The 19,988-nt window shown below is 35.5% G+C and overlaps 2 protein-coding genes across 3 annotated transcripts in view; one reads left to right on the top strand and one right to left on the bottom strand.

The window, feature by feature from the left end:
* LOC149780230 (tubulin alpha chain, testis-specific) overlaps positions 1–8,276 on the bottom strand; it is a 55,240-nt gene extending 46,964 nt beyond the window's left edge. The window contains exon 1 of the mRNA XM_089937012.1: positions 8,116–8,276. Within this exon, the coding sequence (XP_089793138.1) occupies positions 8,116–8,118 (3 nt within the window). The 5' untranslated portion in view covers positions 8,119–8,276. The remainder of the gene's footprint in view (positions 1–8,115) is intronic.
* A 659-nt stretch (positions 8,277–8,935) lies between these two features.
* The window catches only part of LOC149780231 (rab GTPase-activating protein 1-like), a 116,187-nt gene continuing 105,134 nt past the window's right edge, over positions 8,936–19,988 (top strand). For both annotated transcript variants that reach the window (XM_089937010.1, XM_089937011.1), the window contains exons 1-3: positions 8,936–9,078; positions 13,811–14,124; positions 19,011–19,218. In XM_089937010.1, the coding sequence (XP_089793136.1) occupies positions 13,860–14,124; positions 19,011–19,218 (473 nt within the window). In that variant the 5' untranslated portion in view covers positions 8,936–9,078; positions 13,811–13,859. The remainder of the gene's footprint in view (positions 9,079–13,810; positions 14,125–19,010; positions 19,219–19,988) is intronic.

Here is a 19,988-nt window from a genome sequence, read left to right on the forward strand (position 1 = left end):
TAGGATATTTATCAATGTGACAATTTGTGATTATGTATTGTTTTCCTCGTGTTTATCCCTCGTCATGATTGTACTGCAAGAAATGAATCTTTAGATCATTTTGATTTGAAGACTTTCTAATCAAGCAAAATAATTCTACAACTTTTTCAGTATTTTTGTCTTGCTTGTAGAAGTTTTCGCATGTTGATATATTGTTTTCTAAACAAGTGATTATTACAGTTACTGCGTGTTTTGGTTGAATTAAAAGCAAGATGGTTTCATTTTCTCCATATTTCATTAAATGCATGGAAATTGCTCATTATTTCAGTACAAAATATGCAAAATCAAGAAACAAGTCATAAATGCCATCAGTGACCAATACGTATTGATGTGTATTGCAATACACACTTTCCTGGCTGGCAATACTCACCCCTAGAACTGACATACAAGTGTATAAACGTCAAGTCACTTCTAAACCGTCACTTGTCACCTTTGTTAAAAGGTGAACTCATGTGGCACCTTCACCTTATTCACTGCCCCGATTAAAGCAACCCTTTCTTGTACTTTCACAACGTAAATTCCATGCAATAAGAAAACTGATGCACACATTTTGTTGCAGCGAGTCTTTTTTTTTTATGCAAAGGATTCGCATAATGCAATTTTTTAAATGTAATATCCAACGCTTTGGACAAGGGATGGCATTGTTTTTACTTTGAACATAGGCCCTGACTGGTTCCCTGCCTTGTTTGCTCCCTACGTTACACTCCTCTATTCACATAGCGGAATGCAATGCAGGGAGCATGAGAAACAGGAAACCCGACTAGCATAGGCAATGTTATGACTGAGTAGCTTCCCCATATCTTGCAAGCTCTCGCACCATTTCCAATGGGCTCAGCAAGATGTCAGGTCTCAATGCTTGTTGCACTAGAAAGTGATCTCAAACTTAAAACGGCATGCACTAAGAATCATTAGAGAAGAAAGTGAAAGAAGCAGAACATGAAAGAGTAACAGTAGACCAAACCTTAAGTAATGAAAAATGGAGACAACAATTCCCTTGACTGGAATACAGCCCATCGATTATGATTACCTGTGTGAATAATTGCGTGGACTGCAAAAGTGAATAATCCCTTCGTGACAAGGTTTAAATTTTTTAAATAAAAATCTACCCCCCTTTGCCACAAGATATTTGGAGAACACGTTATAACCCAAGACATTCTTTCACAACAAAGAAATCAGTAAACTGGCTGAGACAAATGCATTATTTGGATTACAAAGAGGGTAACTGCAAATTTTTATGGTTTTTAGCTTGCTGCAATAAAATAAAGATCTAAAGTTCAAGTTTAACTTGTTGGAAAGAAGATGAATCATTATCCTCCTCGATTTTTGGATAAATGTGTTCTAGGACAAAGTACAATGAAACCAATGATAGTACACATTTTATGACAGGCAGTAAATTAACTGCCATTTGGTTAAAAAGATTTATTTGGCTGTTTGTATTGGCTTATATGTAATGTGTTGGTCTATAATACTGCTTCAAAAAATTTATATAGAGACTGTTAAAGGTACGAATTTAAAAGAAAAACCAATACAATTAACCTTTGATTGGACGATGCATTTGCATGTTAATGGTGCATATCATTATATATGGTTTTTTTTATGTTGTAGGTGTTGTATGATGTTGTAAAGCACTTGGAGCTTCTGAAGATTAGGCGCTATACAAAGTCCTCATTATTATTATTTTGCTCAACCCTTTACCTCGTGCAAACGCCTTTGGACGCATCTACTCCATTCGCATGGAAGCACCTTTTGATATCTACTGAAAACATCTGCCATTTTCTAATGGTTTTGCTAGCGCCACCTCTGGGGAATATCCTCTATTAAAAACTATAGGCAGCATGGGAAATTTTGTTGAAGTTACATCACATGGTTCCTATTTAACATAATGTCATAATCTGTAAAGTTAAAAATAGTAACTGGGTTGGAATCACCCCAATTATAAAAAAATTGAGTTGACGGATTTCATTTGGCTGTTTGTTGAAAGTTCAGATGACGAAATTTAGGACTTTGAAGGCTTTAGTGAAACAGATGTTACCTCCGATATCGATTTAGACAACATGGATTATGATACTGTATCAGAGTACAATGATTCGAGTGATACCGACACGAACTTCGAGCCGTTAGATGTACCAATAGAGGTCGAGGGAGGCCATAGTTGGCAACACAATTTTAATGATGTGACACTAAATGAAAATGTGCACGCATCAGGGCCAACATCAATTTTTTTTTAAAAATATGAAGTTGAATAGAGCTTTATTGCTCTTTCATACTTCAACGGATGATCTTATAGTCATAAAATTTAATTTACACTTTACACAATACAGTTTAGATCTCTATCTGCTTTATATTTTTCTATTTTCATTCTCCTGTTATATGTTGGTCATTTAAATTTTTAATAATATGTCTAATTTATTGTCTTAATGTTACTACTTGTTATTTGTTAGGTATTTGTTAATAAATTTTAATTCTATTTGTGTTTATATTTATATTTCTTTCCATTTTTGTTCTAGTTCATTTGGTTTATATATAATCTGTTTGTATTATCATTCTTGTTATATTTTGATAGTAATTTTACTGTAGTTAAATGGTCAATTTAAAATTAATAAATAAAATACTATAAAATATAATATACAAGTTAAAGCTCTGTTACCAGATCATGTGCCGATTATTTTTTTGTGAATTGTCAACACCAGATGTCTTCCATTTCAAACCCAAGTTGTGCATATCTATTTCCTATACTCTCAAGATACAGAAAAATGATAAACTTTATTATCAATATATCATATTCTGTATATATATATATATATATATATATATATATATATATATATATATATATATGTATGTATGTACACACACACGCACACAGGGCTCGAATTTAACACTTATTTCTTTATAGCAGGACTAGTATGCCAAGAAATTTAGTCTGCCATATCTTGACTAGTCCTGTTCACACACAGCTTTCATGTACGTTTACAGATTTAATTTTTGAGTTCAAGCAACCCGCAAAAAAACTGATATTTTCTGTGTTTTTGCGAATTGCATACACCAGTTACACGGCATAACGTTCCTTTCGTCACAATTCAGCCATTCCGTCTTTTGTCCATTTCTTCTGAAACTTTCAATTATGCTTTTCCCTGTCATAATAATTATTCCTCATCTTTCTCAATAAACTTTTGCTTTTTTTCCGGTGGCTGAACACCTTCGATCAAATGCCAATTTTGCCGTGTTTTCAAACATCAGATGTTACAGTATAGCCAACGCGAATTATTTAAAACAAGAAAAGGAATGGCACAGTGTCCTTTATATAAAAAAAGTCAGAGCAAGAAACAAGTTTTAAAACGCGTCTTTGCCTCCTCCTACAATTAAACGGCCTCTCCCTAACAAAGACAACTTCTGCGGATGTTCTGCATGATCAAAGCAGTGGATATTGTAAACATGGTTATAAAATATTAGCATCAGAAGACTTGTTAGAAAGGAGTCCTCCATACACATGTAATAGATTTGCAGCAAAACTAAAAAACTTTCAGTACTGCTTCAACGACTTACTGTGTGGGAAATGTGTTGATCAATTAGCTGTACTGATATTTACAATGACAGAATTCAGCGACTGAAAGACCCCCTGTTGTACATATTGCCATTTTTTAAGAGTACATAAAAAAAGAAAATGATGCAACAGCTGGGAGGCAAGTTTAAAGGCTTTGGCGACCGGGTGGTAAAATCTATTTATATTTACAATGATTGAATTCAGAGGCAGAAAGACCCAAGAGATGTGCAAATATGCAAATAAACAACTTTAGCTTTCGCTGTCGTGTTCATTTCCAAATGTGGCGGAATAAGCAGTGAACGCGACCTCAGAATAAAGACATGTTAAGACTTTGACAAAATGCCATTCATAAGTGGGTGACAAGTCGCCTTCTTCTGTTAGGAAAGCAAAAACAACTTCACCCTGCGATTATTCAAGAGGTACATTGACTGACCAACATATTGTTTTTTTAAATGCCCCTTTAGGTAAGAGACATATGCGACAGTGCTTGTGGAATTCGCGAGATGCGCTTTAAGGTCTAACCAGTTTTGTGACTTCACAAGTATTTTCGAAAATACAGTAAAAAACAGCAAATCAGATACCATTTATTTGCCTAAAATTACCACAAATACGTATACAAATAAATAAACCAAAAATATGCGATCCTATCAATGGACTATTTGTAATGAAGCTACGTTATAGTAAGCGATTACATTATGAAAACCTCTCCATCTAAAAATACATGTTGATTGTGTAGGAAGAAGGGACTTCATCTTTTGATGGTGAAAACTCCCATTTTTACAAGGCGGAACATTTTCAAATCTTAGATGCCCATGCTCAGAGATTTTAATTCCCAACAAATGTACGCCATTCTGCTTGGACATCTCCAGGTGTATTCAATTATTTGTTCATTTATGTAAGGGAAAAACTTCCTCAACTGATTGTATGTAAATTTGTTTTCTAAACAGTTCAGACTTCTTGCATGCTGGTTGATCTTGGTGACTAAAATTGCTGACAAATTTTCTTCAGTTAAGGAGGTCCTAAAGTCTGTCATTTTTTCCTCACCAAAGTAAATACTCTTTCACCATCACTACTGCTGTGAAGAATGCACAGGAGCTGCAGCACTTTTAGTTCTTTCACAGGAAAAATTTGGAAGCGATTTTGTAGTCCAGGAACATTTGTTGGAACAAATGTTTCGCATAGTCTCCAGCTGATAAAGGTAGATTGTTTTCAGCAAGAAAACTCACAAATAATGCTTCAGCGTTGGTAGCATGCAGGTCTTCCACTGATGGCTTAAATTGTTCCAGAGCTGAAATCTCTGATTTCTCAATTTTCACAACTTCTACACCTTTTTTGCAACCGATGTGCTTGCTCACATCCTCTTTGTCACCATGCCCAATACTAAAATTTATGGCACACTGCACGGCCAATTTGTGATATATTCCAAATTAAACTACACTTTTTGAGCAATACATTTCTTTTTCCTTGGTGGTGACAGTTTCTCTCAAAAGCGTGTGTAAAACTACTCTTGTATATAGATTAAAATAAGCTAAAATGCTTGCTACCGGACCATCTGTACTTACTGGCTGTAGTTCTACTGATATCGTGACCAGCAGTACCAGACCGTTTCAGCAACTGCCAATATCACGACTAGTGCTGAACGGGAAATCGGTTATTTTATTAAAGATTTAAAATAATTGAGAATTGGAGGAGTTGTGAATTTTTAGCTTATGCCGTGAATCGCTGGAAAGTCGTGAAATTCACGCCAAATTTGTGAGAGGTGGCAGCTGTGTAAAGGGTCAAGGTAATTTACAAATAAATACTTTCGATGTTGATTCTCTAGTCTTATATTATTCCCTCTAATCAAAAGCTAGACAGGACGTCCCAAAAACATTGTAGCCCGGGTATGGCGTTACAGTAGTGGTATAGTTGCCAGTCAAAATTCCCTGCCAAGACACAAGCCAGTTTCTGGGTTTCAATTATAAACTGGCCTGTATTGCTGTCGGAAAACGAACAAATTTGCCAACTATCAACAGAGGAGATTCCGAAACATCAAGCTTTCCATTGTGTGGAAAGTTGTGATGGTGTTCAGCCAAAACACAAAACTAAAATTGATGTTGATCAATACGAATTTTAGCCTTTATTACTACAACTTCTCATGAACATTCAAGTTATGCTGGGTATGTGCCTTGTACAATTAAACGAACGTACCTTTTCATAATATTACAAGTTACAAGACCGCTTACATCATTGAAAATGAGTAACTCGTAAGCGTGTGATGCAATGCAAGTAGTTATTAAAGACTAGCCTAATGTGATCTGGAAGAATGCAGTTTGGTCAAAACAATGAATAAAGCAAATTCTGCATTCAATCTCTTTGGGAATAAATGATTTAATCGGCACTATACGCTGTGCAAGTAGTGTACATTATAGTTCAGCCAGGTCTCCCAGGCAAACTCAACTGGCCCATAAATTATGAAGTCTGTATTTACCTTTATTTAATTTCATGTTCGAGAAATCAGAAAATATGCACAATTAAAAATCAATCATAGTACTTTATAGCAGTTTGTCATGTCCCAAAATTTAGTCATTACCGTAGTCGGCAAAAGGACTTAACACTGTAAAGTTTATACATTGGCACGCAGACATGCCACCCCTCCTTCATCCAGGCCTTTATTTTTTCCTAAATTTGGCTTATACACCAGTATATACAGTAATTCATTGCTTTAAAATAAACTATCGTCACTATTGTCACCAGTACGGTCACTTGCCAAATTGAATCATCCAAGATTAACCACATTTGGATTCAGCCCTTTTGATTGTCTGGGTAGGCTGCATTTTAAACATGCATTTGTAAAACTTCTTCGAAGCATGGTTCAAAATACGACTGAACATACCGTCTAGGACCCAATTTGATACCTGAACTTTGTGATGTCAAAGAGTATTAATGATGTCATATGAATGGGATGCTATGCATTATATCCAATTACTTCGCATGGATAATGATAATAGTGAAATTGCTTGCACAACATAATATCAAACCGTACTTCCAATCATCACACAATTTCCAAATAAATTACAAGTAAAATGTTCAACAACTCTTTTTGGTAAGCAAAATCTCTAAATTTCAACGACTTTCAATGACCTTGGTGAAACATGAACAACTTTCAAGGCCTTGAATTGAGGTGCACCATTTTTTAACGACTTTCAATGACCATGCAAACCTCGTTATGGTACAAAAAAATATCAATACAACTATGCAATAAAAATAATTCCAATTGTTATGATGGGATCAAATTTTATGTAATCTTACTGGATGTAAAATGTCATGTAATACTGGTCAAGATTTTTTAAAAAAAACTACTTTTGGTTCCCCCATTCAGGTAATTGTATGTGAATCTTTATCTATAACAATGTCTTGCACCATAACAAGCCCAACCCACCCACCCACCTTTGCAATTTCTGGTCAAACTGTGATACCCAGATTATAATTGCTTATTACGAGTGTAAACAATGCTATTGGTCTTTACAAGCCAATCTTCTGAAATTGTTGCACTTTGCTCCTTCTGCATGTTCCAGCTGCCGCTATTATTGAGAATGGAGAATTAGCAATAAAGTAAAAGATATAAACAATTTTTTAAATATTACCTTCAACTAAATTAAAGGCATTAATGAATTTTTACAGCAAAAAAGACATTTAAAACGTATTCAATTTTTTTCCCCTACATACAGTAATTTGGAGTAAATCGTCTCCAATTGTGCAGTAGGATTCACATCACCTTGATTTACTCCAAAATAAAAGCACAATCAATCAAAAATGTAAAATGCATGTCATTATTTAAAGTTTCAATTTCAGATATTTGTTCCCAAATACCGAGTAGCAAATTAAAAATGGAGTCATCACCGACCTTCCCAAAAATACATTTATGAACCCGAGATGAAACAATCAACTGGGTCCGTCATCCCTAGATTTTCAACACGAAAAGCGTACTCACCAGTAATCAGGTCCAAAATACCGTGGGGGGGGGGGGTGTGTGTGTGAAAATAATTGGATACTTGGCAGATATGAAACGTTTCATTAACAAATACACGAGACAAGCACTACATTTCTACCATTTCCACAAGCACTTCAAGGGTAAACGGCTGAATAGGGTTGCATGATGCGCAAAGAACATTTTCAAATGCGACACTTTAATTTTCGTGCGTTCTCGCACATCAGTCATCGCCGCTTTCCAAATTTTGCACGAATCACGCACCTTAGGAGCATCTGTGATACGCATAACGATTCCATTCAACGACGGCCATTACTTAAATTTTAGGTTCCAAATAAAACTGGAATACAGAATTTCTGTATTAAAAAAAAGTTATCTGAGAGCAAATAAGCAATCAGGAAATTTTCGTATAACAATACAAAATTATCACTTTCTCAAGTCTACATGAAGGTCAACGCAGCGCAAGGGCGAACGTCCAAATCGGAATCCCTACAACCACCTGCTGAAATATGTATGCTGACGAAAATTAATGCGAAATACGTTTGTATTAAGAATGTCTTACCATGATCAAAAGTTGAATTAAAACTTGGTCTCAAATTTTGATTTTTTTAAAATACAAATCTTCCTTACTTCACCAGGCAGTGCAACGATAACCCAGCAAGTAATTCAAACTCTGAGGAACGCTTGTCTCCCTCAGATATATATATACACTGCATAGCACAGCCTCGCGTGCCTCTAATGGAAACGGCAAGATACGTCATCCAAAACTAACAAACTTCGTTTGTATAAAAAAAATAGTTGCTATTCTTTCTCATTATATGCATCTAGAACTATTTAATGCAATTTAATGCAATTCTCAAGTAACAAACGAAAATTATATGAGATTTTCACTAATTTGAAATTTTCCGCGAAGCTGGGTACGGAAATTACGGATATGACTGAAGAATACAAATCCGTAAATGATGTCATTCAGGCTGAAGCGCCATCTTTCAACAGTTTGTAGAAATTTACCCGGATTACGCTCGTTCCATTTCGTTAAAGACCGGAAAAACACATCGGAATTAATGCTGTAGCTGCCATCCCTTGTTGTTTGCAGACTGATGGAATAACCACATTGCACACAATCATAATATTCATGGCAATGACTTATTTATTATAATATATTATTCTTGTTCGATATATTTCCTGTGATTCTCTTTCAACTAAACTTGTACAACTAATTCTAAAAGGAATGCATGATGCTTTTAACATGGGTCTATTTTGCATATCGCACTTCAACGAAAGAAAATGAGTTCTTCGTCATTTTCCGGCAATTCTAACTTTTTACGTTGTATCATTCCATCTAAGTATTTCCAAGGTCGATATTTTTTAAGAGTAGAAAAGCAACGAGGTCCTCCGATTGATAGAAATTATTAAAAGTATCAAACTGACAGCGGAATGCATTTTTAAATCCCGGCCGATATTATTCACACTGTATTGGTTTCCAGTTGGATGCAGTTGATGAGAATTCAGCTTTGCTAATATGGTAGGAAAGCCCCAAACCCAATTGTGCCAAGAGGAAAAAAGGCAAAGAAAAATTGCGTGTATATTGCAGCCCCCCCCCCCCCGTTACCTTTGTTGATATATCATATGGAACGTTTTACAATGTCTGTAGTAAAAAAGAAAAAAATGTTAGGCATGTATTAGAATAACACAATTGGGGAAGACAGGTCCAACATGAAAAAGTACTGTGATCATTGCAAGATTGTTATTTTATTTGCACACCCTTCTGTTAGTCCTACAATGTACAACATAGCACATGAAATTTTTGTTTTAGTGCTATGTTTTACTAACCAAATAACGGCCTTGTATAGCGTGTTCCGATCTCGTTTGACATCGGAATGAGTAGTCAAAGTGTCAGAAATATCTCACACACTTGGCAGCCCATATCAACACTCTTCAACAAAATTTAGTGCATTTCATTCATCAATTTATGATTTCTGACTCTAACAAGATCAACTCAAATCACATGGAAGCTCTCAACATAGAAGCAGACAGGTTTCTATAACATTGTGCAGACTGTTCATTTCTGGTTTCTATAACATAGTGCTGACTGTTCATTTCTGGTTTCTATAACATAGTGCTGACTGTTCATTTCTGGTTTCTATAACAGTGCTGACTGTTCATTTCTGGTTTCTATAACATAGTGCTGACTGTCCATTTCTGGTTTCTATAACATAGTACTGACTGTTCATTTCTGGTTTCTATAACATAGTGCTCACTGTCCATTTCTGGTTTCTGTAACAGTCCATTTCATTAAAAATGATGTAATCTGCATCTAATATTTGCAGTGTCTAGGTTTAATGTTTTTTAAAAAATCAGACATTGAAACAATGCACTCTTGTGTACATATGTTCAAAGAGATGTAATTCCTAAAGTTATGGGATTATTGATACTATCAACTACATCATATTAGCTGCTGGAAACGTCTTGAATTTAACACAAATTTTTTTGTAGCCAGAAGGACTGGTATATTGAGAAATATACTAGTCCTGCCAAATCTTTACTAGTCCTATTCACAAAACAATGTCACACAGCTTTCATGTACGTTTACCGATTCAGTTTTAAAATTCAAACAACCCGTAACAAAACTGGATGTTTTCTGTGTGTTTGTTTTTGTGAATTGCGTACACCAATTACACCACATAACATTCCTTTCCTTGTCATAATTCAGCCATTCCCTGTCTTTTGTCCATTTCTTCTGAAATTTTCCATTATGCTTTTCCCTATCATAAGAATTATTCCTCATCATTCTCATTCAACTTTTGCTTTTTTCCGGTGGCTGAACACCTATCAAATGCCACATTTTGCCTGTCTTATAAGGAGGGAATGCTGCCTTGTTTTGAAATACGAGATGTTATAGTATAGCTGACGCAAATTATTTAAAGAAAAGGAATGGCACAGTGTCCTTTATATAAGAAAGTCAGAGCAAGAAACGTGTTTCAAAGCACGTGTCTTTGCCCCCTCCCACAATTAAATGGCCTCTCCCTAACAAAGACTTAACTTCAGCAGATGTTCTGCATGATCAAAGCAGTGGCTATTGTAAACACTGTTATAAAATATTAGTTGTTGTTGTCATTGTAGGGTTTAACGCCATTTTTCAGCACAAGATAGGCCATCTGACACTCGACTCGTTGTATTTAACAGCTCCAGTTACGTTATCATAAGTAGTAAGTTTGGTAATTGTTCCTAGTTAATTGAACCTCAATATATTGTTGAAATTAATAATAGGGTGGAAAATTTTCAAGTCTTAGATGCCCATGCTCAGAGATTTTAATTCCCAACAAATGTACGCCATTCTGCTTGGACATCTCCAGGTGTATTCAATTATTTGTTCATTCATGTAAGGGAAAAGTATAAAAACTATTCTTACCATCATAGAAAACATAGTTGTATGGAAAGGAAGTGTCAATAACGTAATCGTAATAACTTGATCTAATGCTTACTTTTCAATGGAAATGTAAAATATGTAGTTTCCTGTTTGTGAATGCTGGAGTGTTTAGGTAGCAAGCAAAAAAGAAAAAAGAACCGTAAACAAAAATATGTGCAAACTAATTTCTTTGAATAGTTTTCTACCGTGTTCTTTTGTGTAGTATACCGCTTTGTAGTTTATTACTGTGGTCGAGTGAGTAAAGTGTGATAACACGTCATTTTTTCATTTAATTCATTATCAGATTAATTAGGCTCAATTGCCAAACTTCCGTTGTTAATGATGGGACCATAATTTGCACTGTTAAGTGAAATGTACAAAGTAGGATGGATTCTTATTATAGAAACGCACTTTTCCGAGGCAGAAATTGACTTCATCTTCTCATGCTAATCTTTTATGACTGTGTTTACAATGACCACTGCCTTGATTCTACAGAACATCTGCTAAGTCAAGTCTTTATTAGGAAATGGTGTAAACAAACGCAGACTATTGATAACCGAAACTTGCTAGCCCATCTGACTATTAACATTATGAAAGTTACTAGTCCGACAGGAAATCTGCCAGCCTTGGGCTAGCAGACTACTGCTAATTTCGAGCTCTGTGGAAATCATTTGCCCATGCAAATATGGCAACCATGTTTGAAAAGAAACTCCCATTTTAAAAAGCCAATAAGTTGACAGTGTTAGGGCCATTTCCTCTGGCAACAATCAGGTTAGAAACAATATAGTACTGTATGTTTCCAACCAAAGAAATGAAAAGCCAGTGTTGGCAGTTCAGGTGGATTTTTAATTGAAGACTTAAAGCATTTTTGATGCAGTATCATTTAAATACTAATTATTCTCCATGCAGATGGTGAGGGTCAACAATAAAAATTCCATAAAATACTTATAATACTTGAAGCGGTGATAATTTGTGTAATAGTCAGTGTAAAAAATTGGTAACTGGCTTACCATACTTTGCATGAAATTAAATAATTAAATTGTTATGATGTATTTTAAACTATGAAGGAGATATTCTTGATTATGGTTTAGCCTGGAAAAGATCATAAAAGTAACTTTAATTTGTACATATTTTTTATTGTATTGATTGTGCTTTTGAAAGCAATCAAATAATTTAGTACAAATGGAAGAAAAATAATTACAAAGCACAAGGACACAATATATGATCTATTTTTAGACCTCAACATCCATTGATAATGGTCTGAATATTTAATCCACACGTAGAGAAATATTACCTGTGTGTTATGTTTACAAAATAAATGTTACTGGTCAGGTACAGCATGAACTTGATTTTGGACAAGGTCAGGTAGAAAATACAGATATGCATAACATACTGCTATGAGTCTATGGTCTTAACTAATTAACAGAAAAGAGGAAAAACCAACAAGTGTTGTAAAATTCAATAAATAATTTATTTCCCTAGAAAGCAAAGCGGAAGTTTAAAATGAACTTACAGTATTGTGAATTATATCCCAGTTAGTCCTGAAAGTTCTATTACAAATGAAACAGGAGTCGTGAAATCTTGAAACTTGAAAATCTGTCATGCATTATGTATTAACAGTTGTCACTTTAGTCATTCATGTATAATCAATTTTCAAGCTTATCGACCACACAAATCCAGTAAAATATGAAATTCAATTCTTAAAGACTGCATGTATGCATGTATGTACACATATACATGTTATTTAACTAAATATACACAATGCATGTAATTTAATTGCCTAAACACACATGTAATTCAATTACATACACACACACACACACACACTACATATATTGTCACAAACCCGCTACTGTATTATAAATAATACTGATCCACTATGGTATTATAAATAATACTGCAGAAGGTGTGCATTAAAATTTAATGACTCACGAGCCCCCAGTCAGCAGTTCAGACTCTCTAAATACATATAACAACTCAAGGTTGAATAAACAACAATTTTATCAAATATACGAATGCAAGAATTTCATGGACATAAATCTTCAGCTCAATATATCATAATACAATAATGGCCGGGTTGACCAAATGCCCTTTACTCTTTACTTCCTCATATAGAAATTACTGTCCTATTCAGAGAGAGTCTCTGTTCAGTGAGTTTTCCCAAGTAGTCATCTAATTTCTCTTCTTTCTTCCTTCCTTCCTCTTTCTCCTTCTATACACGGTGCCTCTTGTGTACATACTGGAAGTCTCCACTGCTTCCTTCTTATTCTCTCGGTGTCATCACTTCGTACACCCTGAAATATCTCTGCACCAACTCTCACGGCACCCTGGGAGCTTCCTTTGAGAAGCTTGTTTACCCAGTTAAGTTCCCTTCTTTTTACGAGTTAAGTCTCAGAGTGGCTTTTAACAAAATTTTCCCTCCTCAACATAAGCTTCCTGCTGTACTAGATAATACGTCTCTCTCCCCCGAGAATTAGCAGCTCACTGATGGGTCTGTGCACGTTTACGACTAAGATTGAAGCATTTTCCCGCCTAAAGTATTAGCCCCTCCCAGCAGAAGATCTAGCTACTCTCATCCCTAATTAGTCGACACCTACCGTTTGATGTTCTTTCCGCCTGGGTCCAGATTTCTTCACACCATCTTGGCGCGTTACGGGTATTCGGCCTGAATATGCCCTTTGGCAGAAGCCCCACTTGCATAAGGATTAAATACATTTGAAGCCAATTTAGAGATCCAAAATTATGTAACTCCTAGTAAAACGTTTGGCCAACATGCTCTAATTCTGCAAAATTCTGCCTTCAGTTCATTACATACACATAATTTAGCAACATTTTATTATGATTTCAGGCCTTCAAAGCCATGTATGCAGTAGCTAAATCAGAAGGCCTTCGCTAAAATGGAGGATGCCATAAGTCACAGTTCTTTGGATTCTTCATCCACAGGCGATGAGTTTGTCTTAGTTCATGCAGACCCCAAATTAAAGATAACTGGAGATATGGATGATATTAAGAAAGAAATATTCAAGGAGAGTCAAAGTGAGCCTATATTGCAGCTGATCGAAAGCGATGATAAGATGGCAGAGAATGGGTCAGGTCCTACCCGTGTGATACAGAGCAGTCAGTCTGATAATGTTCTGAATGTCAACAATTCAGGGGATTCAGGTAAAGATAGGTGACTTTATCCCCCAAAAAGGTTTAGAGTAAGAATCTGTTGGAAATGGAGGTTTTATCAGTAGTATAGGGGTTGAAAATTCACTTGTCCAGCTTAAATAGGTGAGTAGAAGCTTCCAGTGGTCATGTGAATTTTTCAGGAATTCCTGATTTAGGTCTGACTAACCATTGTACTCTTTCATGAGAATGATGTTTTGAAAAAATATTGCCTGCTTTGTTCATTGAAGGTCAATACTTAGTACTACATTTATTTTGGCAAAGCTTATTCAAGTACATCTCTGTGACTCATCTGTACTAGTAAATGCCATACAGAAGGAGTTCAGACTAATTTAGATTTGCAATTTGTTAAAACATATTAGAAGGGTCATAGAATAAGTTAAATAAAACAACTTCTCACATATCAAAGTTAGGTTTTTAACATTGTGAACCTTTATAGTTCAGTAACAGCTGCTTAAATAAGTGTTTGTTTTGGGCATGTAAATATATTCAGTCCTTGCCTGACTGGGTGGATGGGGTTTTAGAGATTGCGGAGAGAAATTCTCTGAGCCATCTGATGAACAAATAATGAATTTTCAGAGTAGAGGAGAGATTTAATGAAGATATAACTGTATGGCTTGAAAATATGATGCACTGCTTTCATGCATTATGATGATTTTCTAGTGCACATGGCCAGAATCTTAGTGAGCTTATGGTATGACCTGATTCCTCAAGATTTTTTTGCCATCTGTAATGTCTGTAAAGGTTTGTGAACACTAGAACAGGCATGTGCAACCTACAACTCATGGGCTGGAGCCAACCTATGACTGCTTATTTACATAAAAGGGCAAGGCTTTGAAAATCACTTGTCTGGCTTATATCATCAAAATCTTGGAGCAGAGGTCCCAGTAATTTTTTATTTTTGAACGTCACTCCTGGTTGGAAATTCGCAAGTCCCATATCTTAAGCCTGGAATCCAATTTTTTGCCTTTACTCATAAAATAAAATATGCTGTTTAATCATTAAAATATCTGTAAAGAGTAATTAAGAGTAATTAAGGGCACTGATGCAATTAAAAGTAATAAAGATGTAATTAAATGGCACTGATGCTAGCAGATGTTGAAATTGGTATTGTAATATATTACTGGACTGTGGTAAATTGAGCATGCAAGGCATGGAGCTTGATCTTTGTTAATCAGACATTTGTCTTTAATCACCCTCAGCTAAAACCAAGCATCTGTTGTTTGTGTTTAGCAATTTTGCATGTCAGACTTAGTTCTGAGAATACTAATTGGCTTATGTGGCATAGGGACCTTCTGCTCAGGAACTCCCATATATCAGAGTTTGTTCATACTTACTCTGTCAGCTTGTATCATCAATCCCTTGGATGAGTTCAGTTATGGGTGAGACGCACAGATATATTAATGAGGATCCAGGTTGATTAGATGGTAGGGATTGAACCTGCAACCTTCTGGTCACATATCCAATGCCTGAACCACATAGCCACTACAGTTTCCTTGGGTGCAGATCTCATTGGTTTCCAAATTATTATGAACATAAATAAGATACTTCTTGATATATGATACCTCTAGTAGAATTAAAATCAAAATCTTCGACCTAATTGAGATCTGATAGACACTAATAAAAGCTTGTGTTCAGATGATTTTTGGAATTCCTTGTCCACTTATTTTCAGTGACCTCTGGAATTCCCAGTCCACTTGATTTTAAGGACCTTTTTGAATTCCCAGACCTCTTATTTTTAGGGACCTTTGGAATTCCTGGTCCTTTTAGTTTTAGGGACCTCTCAGATAATAACTGAATTTCATGGTGGGAAGAGTTATTGTTAGTAATATGTTCCGAATGATGTTTGTTGCTTTCAAAGCTTATGTGAATTACAATGACATCCATGATTATCACATCTATTTAGTTTAAGTAGATTTCAATTTTAATTACATTGGCATAAAAATATCTGAATGTTAATATTTCCTTACACTTAATTTCTCCCATATCTGACTCATAAACTCATCTAATTCATGAAGACATGTAATAGCTTGATGAAAAGGAAGCTTTCTCAACATTAAAATGATGTCTAGATTACTGAAAAGTGGCACTGTAAAAGCAAATATCATCAAGAAATCAAGGGCTTTGTGTGCATCAGCAACTTCCTGAGTTGCATGCATTGTTTCTTATTTTGTTTTTGTAAGGAGTTACTTATTAGAGCATAATATTTTCATGCTTGTTACCCATCTTTAGTATCAGGCTTGCATCAGATTTCTGTGGATCTTTAGTAAAATGGCAAGCTTTGCAGTGAAGAAGTATGCCATCTTCAGTACAGTGGGATGGGGATGAGTAACTGTTGCAGTACTTGGCCAAAAAATTCCTGAGCCCTGTTTGATGGTTGGGCTATGAAGATTTTTTTAAGTCATGAATCTGGACTTAGTCTCCATGGGTGGGGAGAGATCCAAGTGGATGGTTCTGGCTTGGCATTTTTATGTCTTGATAATCTGCATGTAGACCGCACTATAAACAAGGCCGTGAGTTACTGAGGGACTGCCCAAAAATAAGTGATGCTAATGCTTCTGGGCATTGAGAAAACACAGAGGTTTCCATGGCATCTAGGCTGTTTATTGACCAAATAATCGTTTTAAAATCACGTTGGGAATAATTGTCTGTTGTTGTTGTTGTTGTAGGGTTTAACGCCATTTTGCAGCACACGATAGGCTATAAATGGCGGCCAGTATTAATGGTGGAGGAAGAACCCGGAAAAACCCCGGAAAGAACCACCGACCCACGAGAAGCTACTGGCAAGCTTTCTCACATACCCACATTAGCCGAATCCGAGACTCGAACCCATGCAGACAGAGGTGAGATGGCAGTGATCCGTAACGGAGAGCGCTTTAGACCACTCGGCCACTCAGGGCCCCCATAATTGTCTGTAAAGGGTCTTTGTAACAAAGTTCTAATTTCTGTATAAATTCCCTTATTTTCAAGAAACCCATCTTCTGAAAGATCATTAACATTGTTCCAACTGGTTTCAACTTTACATGTATGCAAAAACATTGTTTATTATGTCACTACTTTTTGTTTTTGTTGATTCACAACCAAACAAGATAAATTGTTTAAAAAAACAAGGAACATTTATTTCAAGAAACAACCATAAATGAAATTAGTAAAATATTAATGTCATGATTTCATTGCAAGAAATAGTGAAATGTCTTTTCATCCTTGGGGAAGTCTCTGATTGCTAGTTCAGGAATTTTAAGTAAACCACAAACTATGAAACTCTCTTTTCCACAATGAGCCATATCTATGAAACAAATCTTTTTATTTTACTCATTTTTCACAAAGTACTCATAGTGATCACATTTATGAGCGAATCAGCTGATTTAAGGTAGTTTAATTATATTTAATAATATTTATAACGTTGTTTGATCAATCATTTGAAATAAGTTGACCTGACACATGAACATGGGCCGCTAGCTCTTACAGAGGTAGTATTTGCATTTCTTTTAACTTTTCTTTATTCCACACTCCCTCCCTTTATTTCATTAGATGCAGATGATTTAATTGAAGTGATAATACATAGCATATCTGGTTTTAATTCAGTGCAACAAAATAACAAATACTTCCACAAGTTGGCACTTAATTAGGTTCTTACAGAAATGCTGTTATGGTAGATTGACCTATTTTGTGTTTGAGTACAATAGATCACATTGCATTTTTGATGATTACACAGCAAAGCTAAATGAACTAAAATGCAAATTTCACTTTTTACAGAACTTATTTACATGTAATTGGTATTTATTTTTTAAGTGCTGCATTAGTGACAGTCACATGGAAAACAATTTTGTTGACTATTGTTATTTAGGTGTATCATGAAAGAAAATTTAACAAAACATATGACTTCTTATTAAAAGTTGATGTCTGTTCAAATTTGATGATAAAATGAACAAAAATACAAAGAATGGGATCTGGAGGGTTGCCTGTGTTGATTTTATGGGGCCATTCTTACTTGCATAGGGTCCTGTCAATTATTTCATAATTTCCTATTTGCTTCTTACATCACAATAATTACAAATATTTAGGCAGCCCCAAGTTGCAGAGTGGTCTAAAATGCTCACTGTTCCGGATCACTGTCATCTCACCTCTGTCTGCATGGATTTGAGTCTCGGGCTTGGCTAACATGGGTATGCGAGAAAGCCTGTCGGGTAGCATCTTGGGGTTTGGTGGTTCTTTCCAGGGTTCTTCCTCCACCAGCTATACTAGCCGCCATGTATCACCTGTCTTGTGCTGAAAAATGGCGTTTAACCTTACGACAACAATGAATATTTATATGGCCAACAATGATAAAAATAGAAAAATCTTCAAACTACTTGTTCTTAAAAACTGATCAATAGAATGCGAATAACTACTTGTTCTCAAAAACCGATCAATAGAATGCGAATAACTACTTGTTCTCAAAAACCGATCAATAGAATCTGAATAACTACTTGTTCTCAAAAACCGATCAATAGAATCCGAATAACTACTTGTTCTCAAAAACCGATCAATAGAATCCAAATAACTACTTGTTCTCAAAAACCGATCAATAGAATCCGAATAAATTTGAGAGAAAGGCATGATTTGTTTGAATGATACTGATCGATGGTTAGGTATGGTTGCCATTAATAAGAAAACATGAAATTGTCAAAACTCGTTAACAGAATTTGACCAGATTTGCAGAAAACTTCCTAGCTTTCTGTTTAATTGAAATGAAGCTGATGAGCATTGAGCAGTATCAGGTCTACTTGGGTCTCTTGTTATAAGTTGGACAAAGTGGTGATTTTTCATAGTGCTTTGTGCAGGGGAAACATTGTTACTATTAAAGTAGTAAATTCGCAGTGTGTATCTTATTTTTCCAGATCAAGCTATTGGTTCCATGTCCCTGCCAGTGACACCCGGAGGAGACTATGTAGTTTTTAATGGAGTTACCTACCTTGGCTGTGCCACAGTAAATGCTCCGCGAAGTGAGGTGGAAATTTATCGCAACATGGCCATACTAAACGAGCAATCCAAGATGGCCATTCCCATAGTGCTCTCGGTTCCCAGCACCGCCGATGGAATAGTAAGGTTAGCTGACTGATTTGTTAATTCATATGTCATTGCTCCAAGTTGCAACAAAAATGGTTGCATTTGCGACTAAAATGGTAATTAATGAGTGAAACTTTGTCAACTGGTTGTTCTCTGTTGACTTTCAGAATCAATGTGGCATCAGCACTTTCAAATTACACTGATATACCACATTGTTTGCTCATAATATTTGTCAGATATAATTTATTTCACAGCATAATCCCATTTAGGTTCTTATAATAAATTGGCAGCTTTATATGCTACTTTGGTTTCCAGACATTAAGTGACTAGTCTAAGACCAGGCAAAATGTATAAAATGGATTAGAAAACTCTGAATAATGAATTTAATGAGGTTGAAGTAGAAGATGACCGTTGACAGTTTTACAATATATACTCATATATAAGTCAACTCAAATGGCAAACAGTAAAGATCCCGATCTGCCATAGCAAAATGTGCCTTTATATCTGGGTCTAAGTTGTTTGTCATTCTGATTACTTCTATCAAACTGCACAGACCCAGATCTGCAGGTGTATTTTGCGATGGCAGATCTGGGTCTATGCAGTTTGCAGTTGGACTCAACTTTTAAGCAAGTATATACAGCAGGTTTCCTCCTAAATACTATGTTAAATCCTCACTTAAATGATTTATGTTCTTAGTTGTATAATGTGACTTAATATTTTGGAATAGCCACCAACATTGTCAAGTAGGTCACCATACACCTACTAAAGTTTGATTGGCATGTAGGTTGTTGTAGATGTATATTATTCAC

This window comes from Sinohyriopsis cumingii, chromosome 16 (assembly GCF_028554795.1).
Source record: "Sinohyriopsis cumingii isolate HCF-2022 chromosome 16, ASM2855479v2, whole genome shotgun sequence".
Classification (NCBI taxonomy): domain Eukaryota; kingdom Metazoa; phylum Mollusca; class Bivalvia; order Unionida; family Unionidae; genus Sinohyriopsis; species Sinohyriopsis cumingii.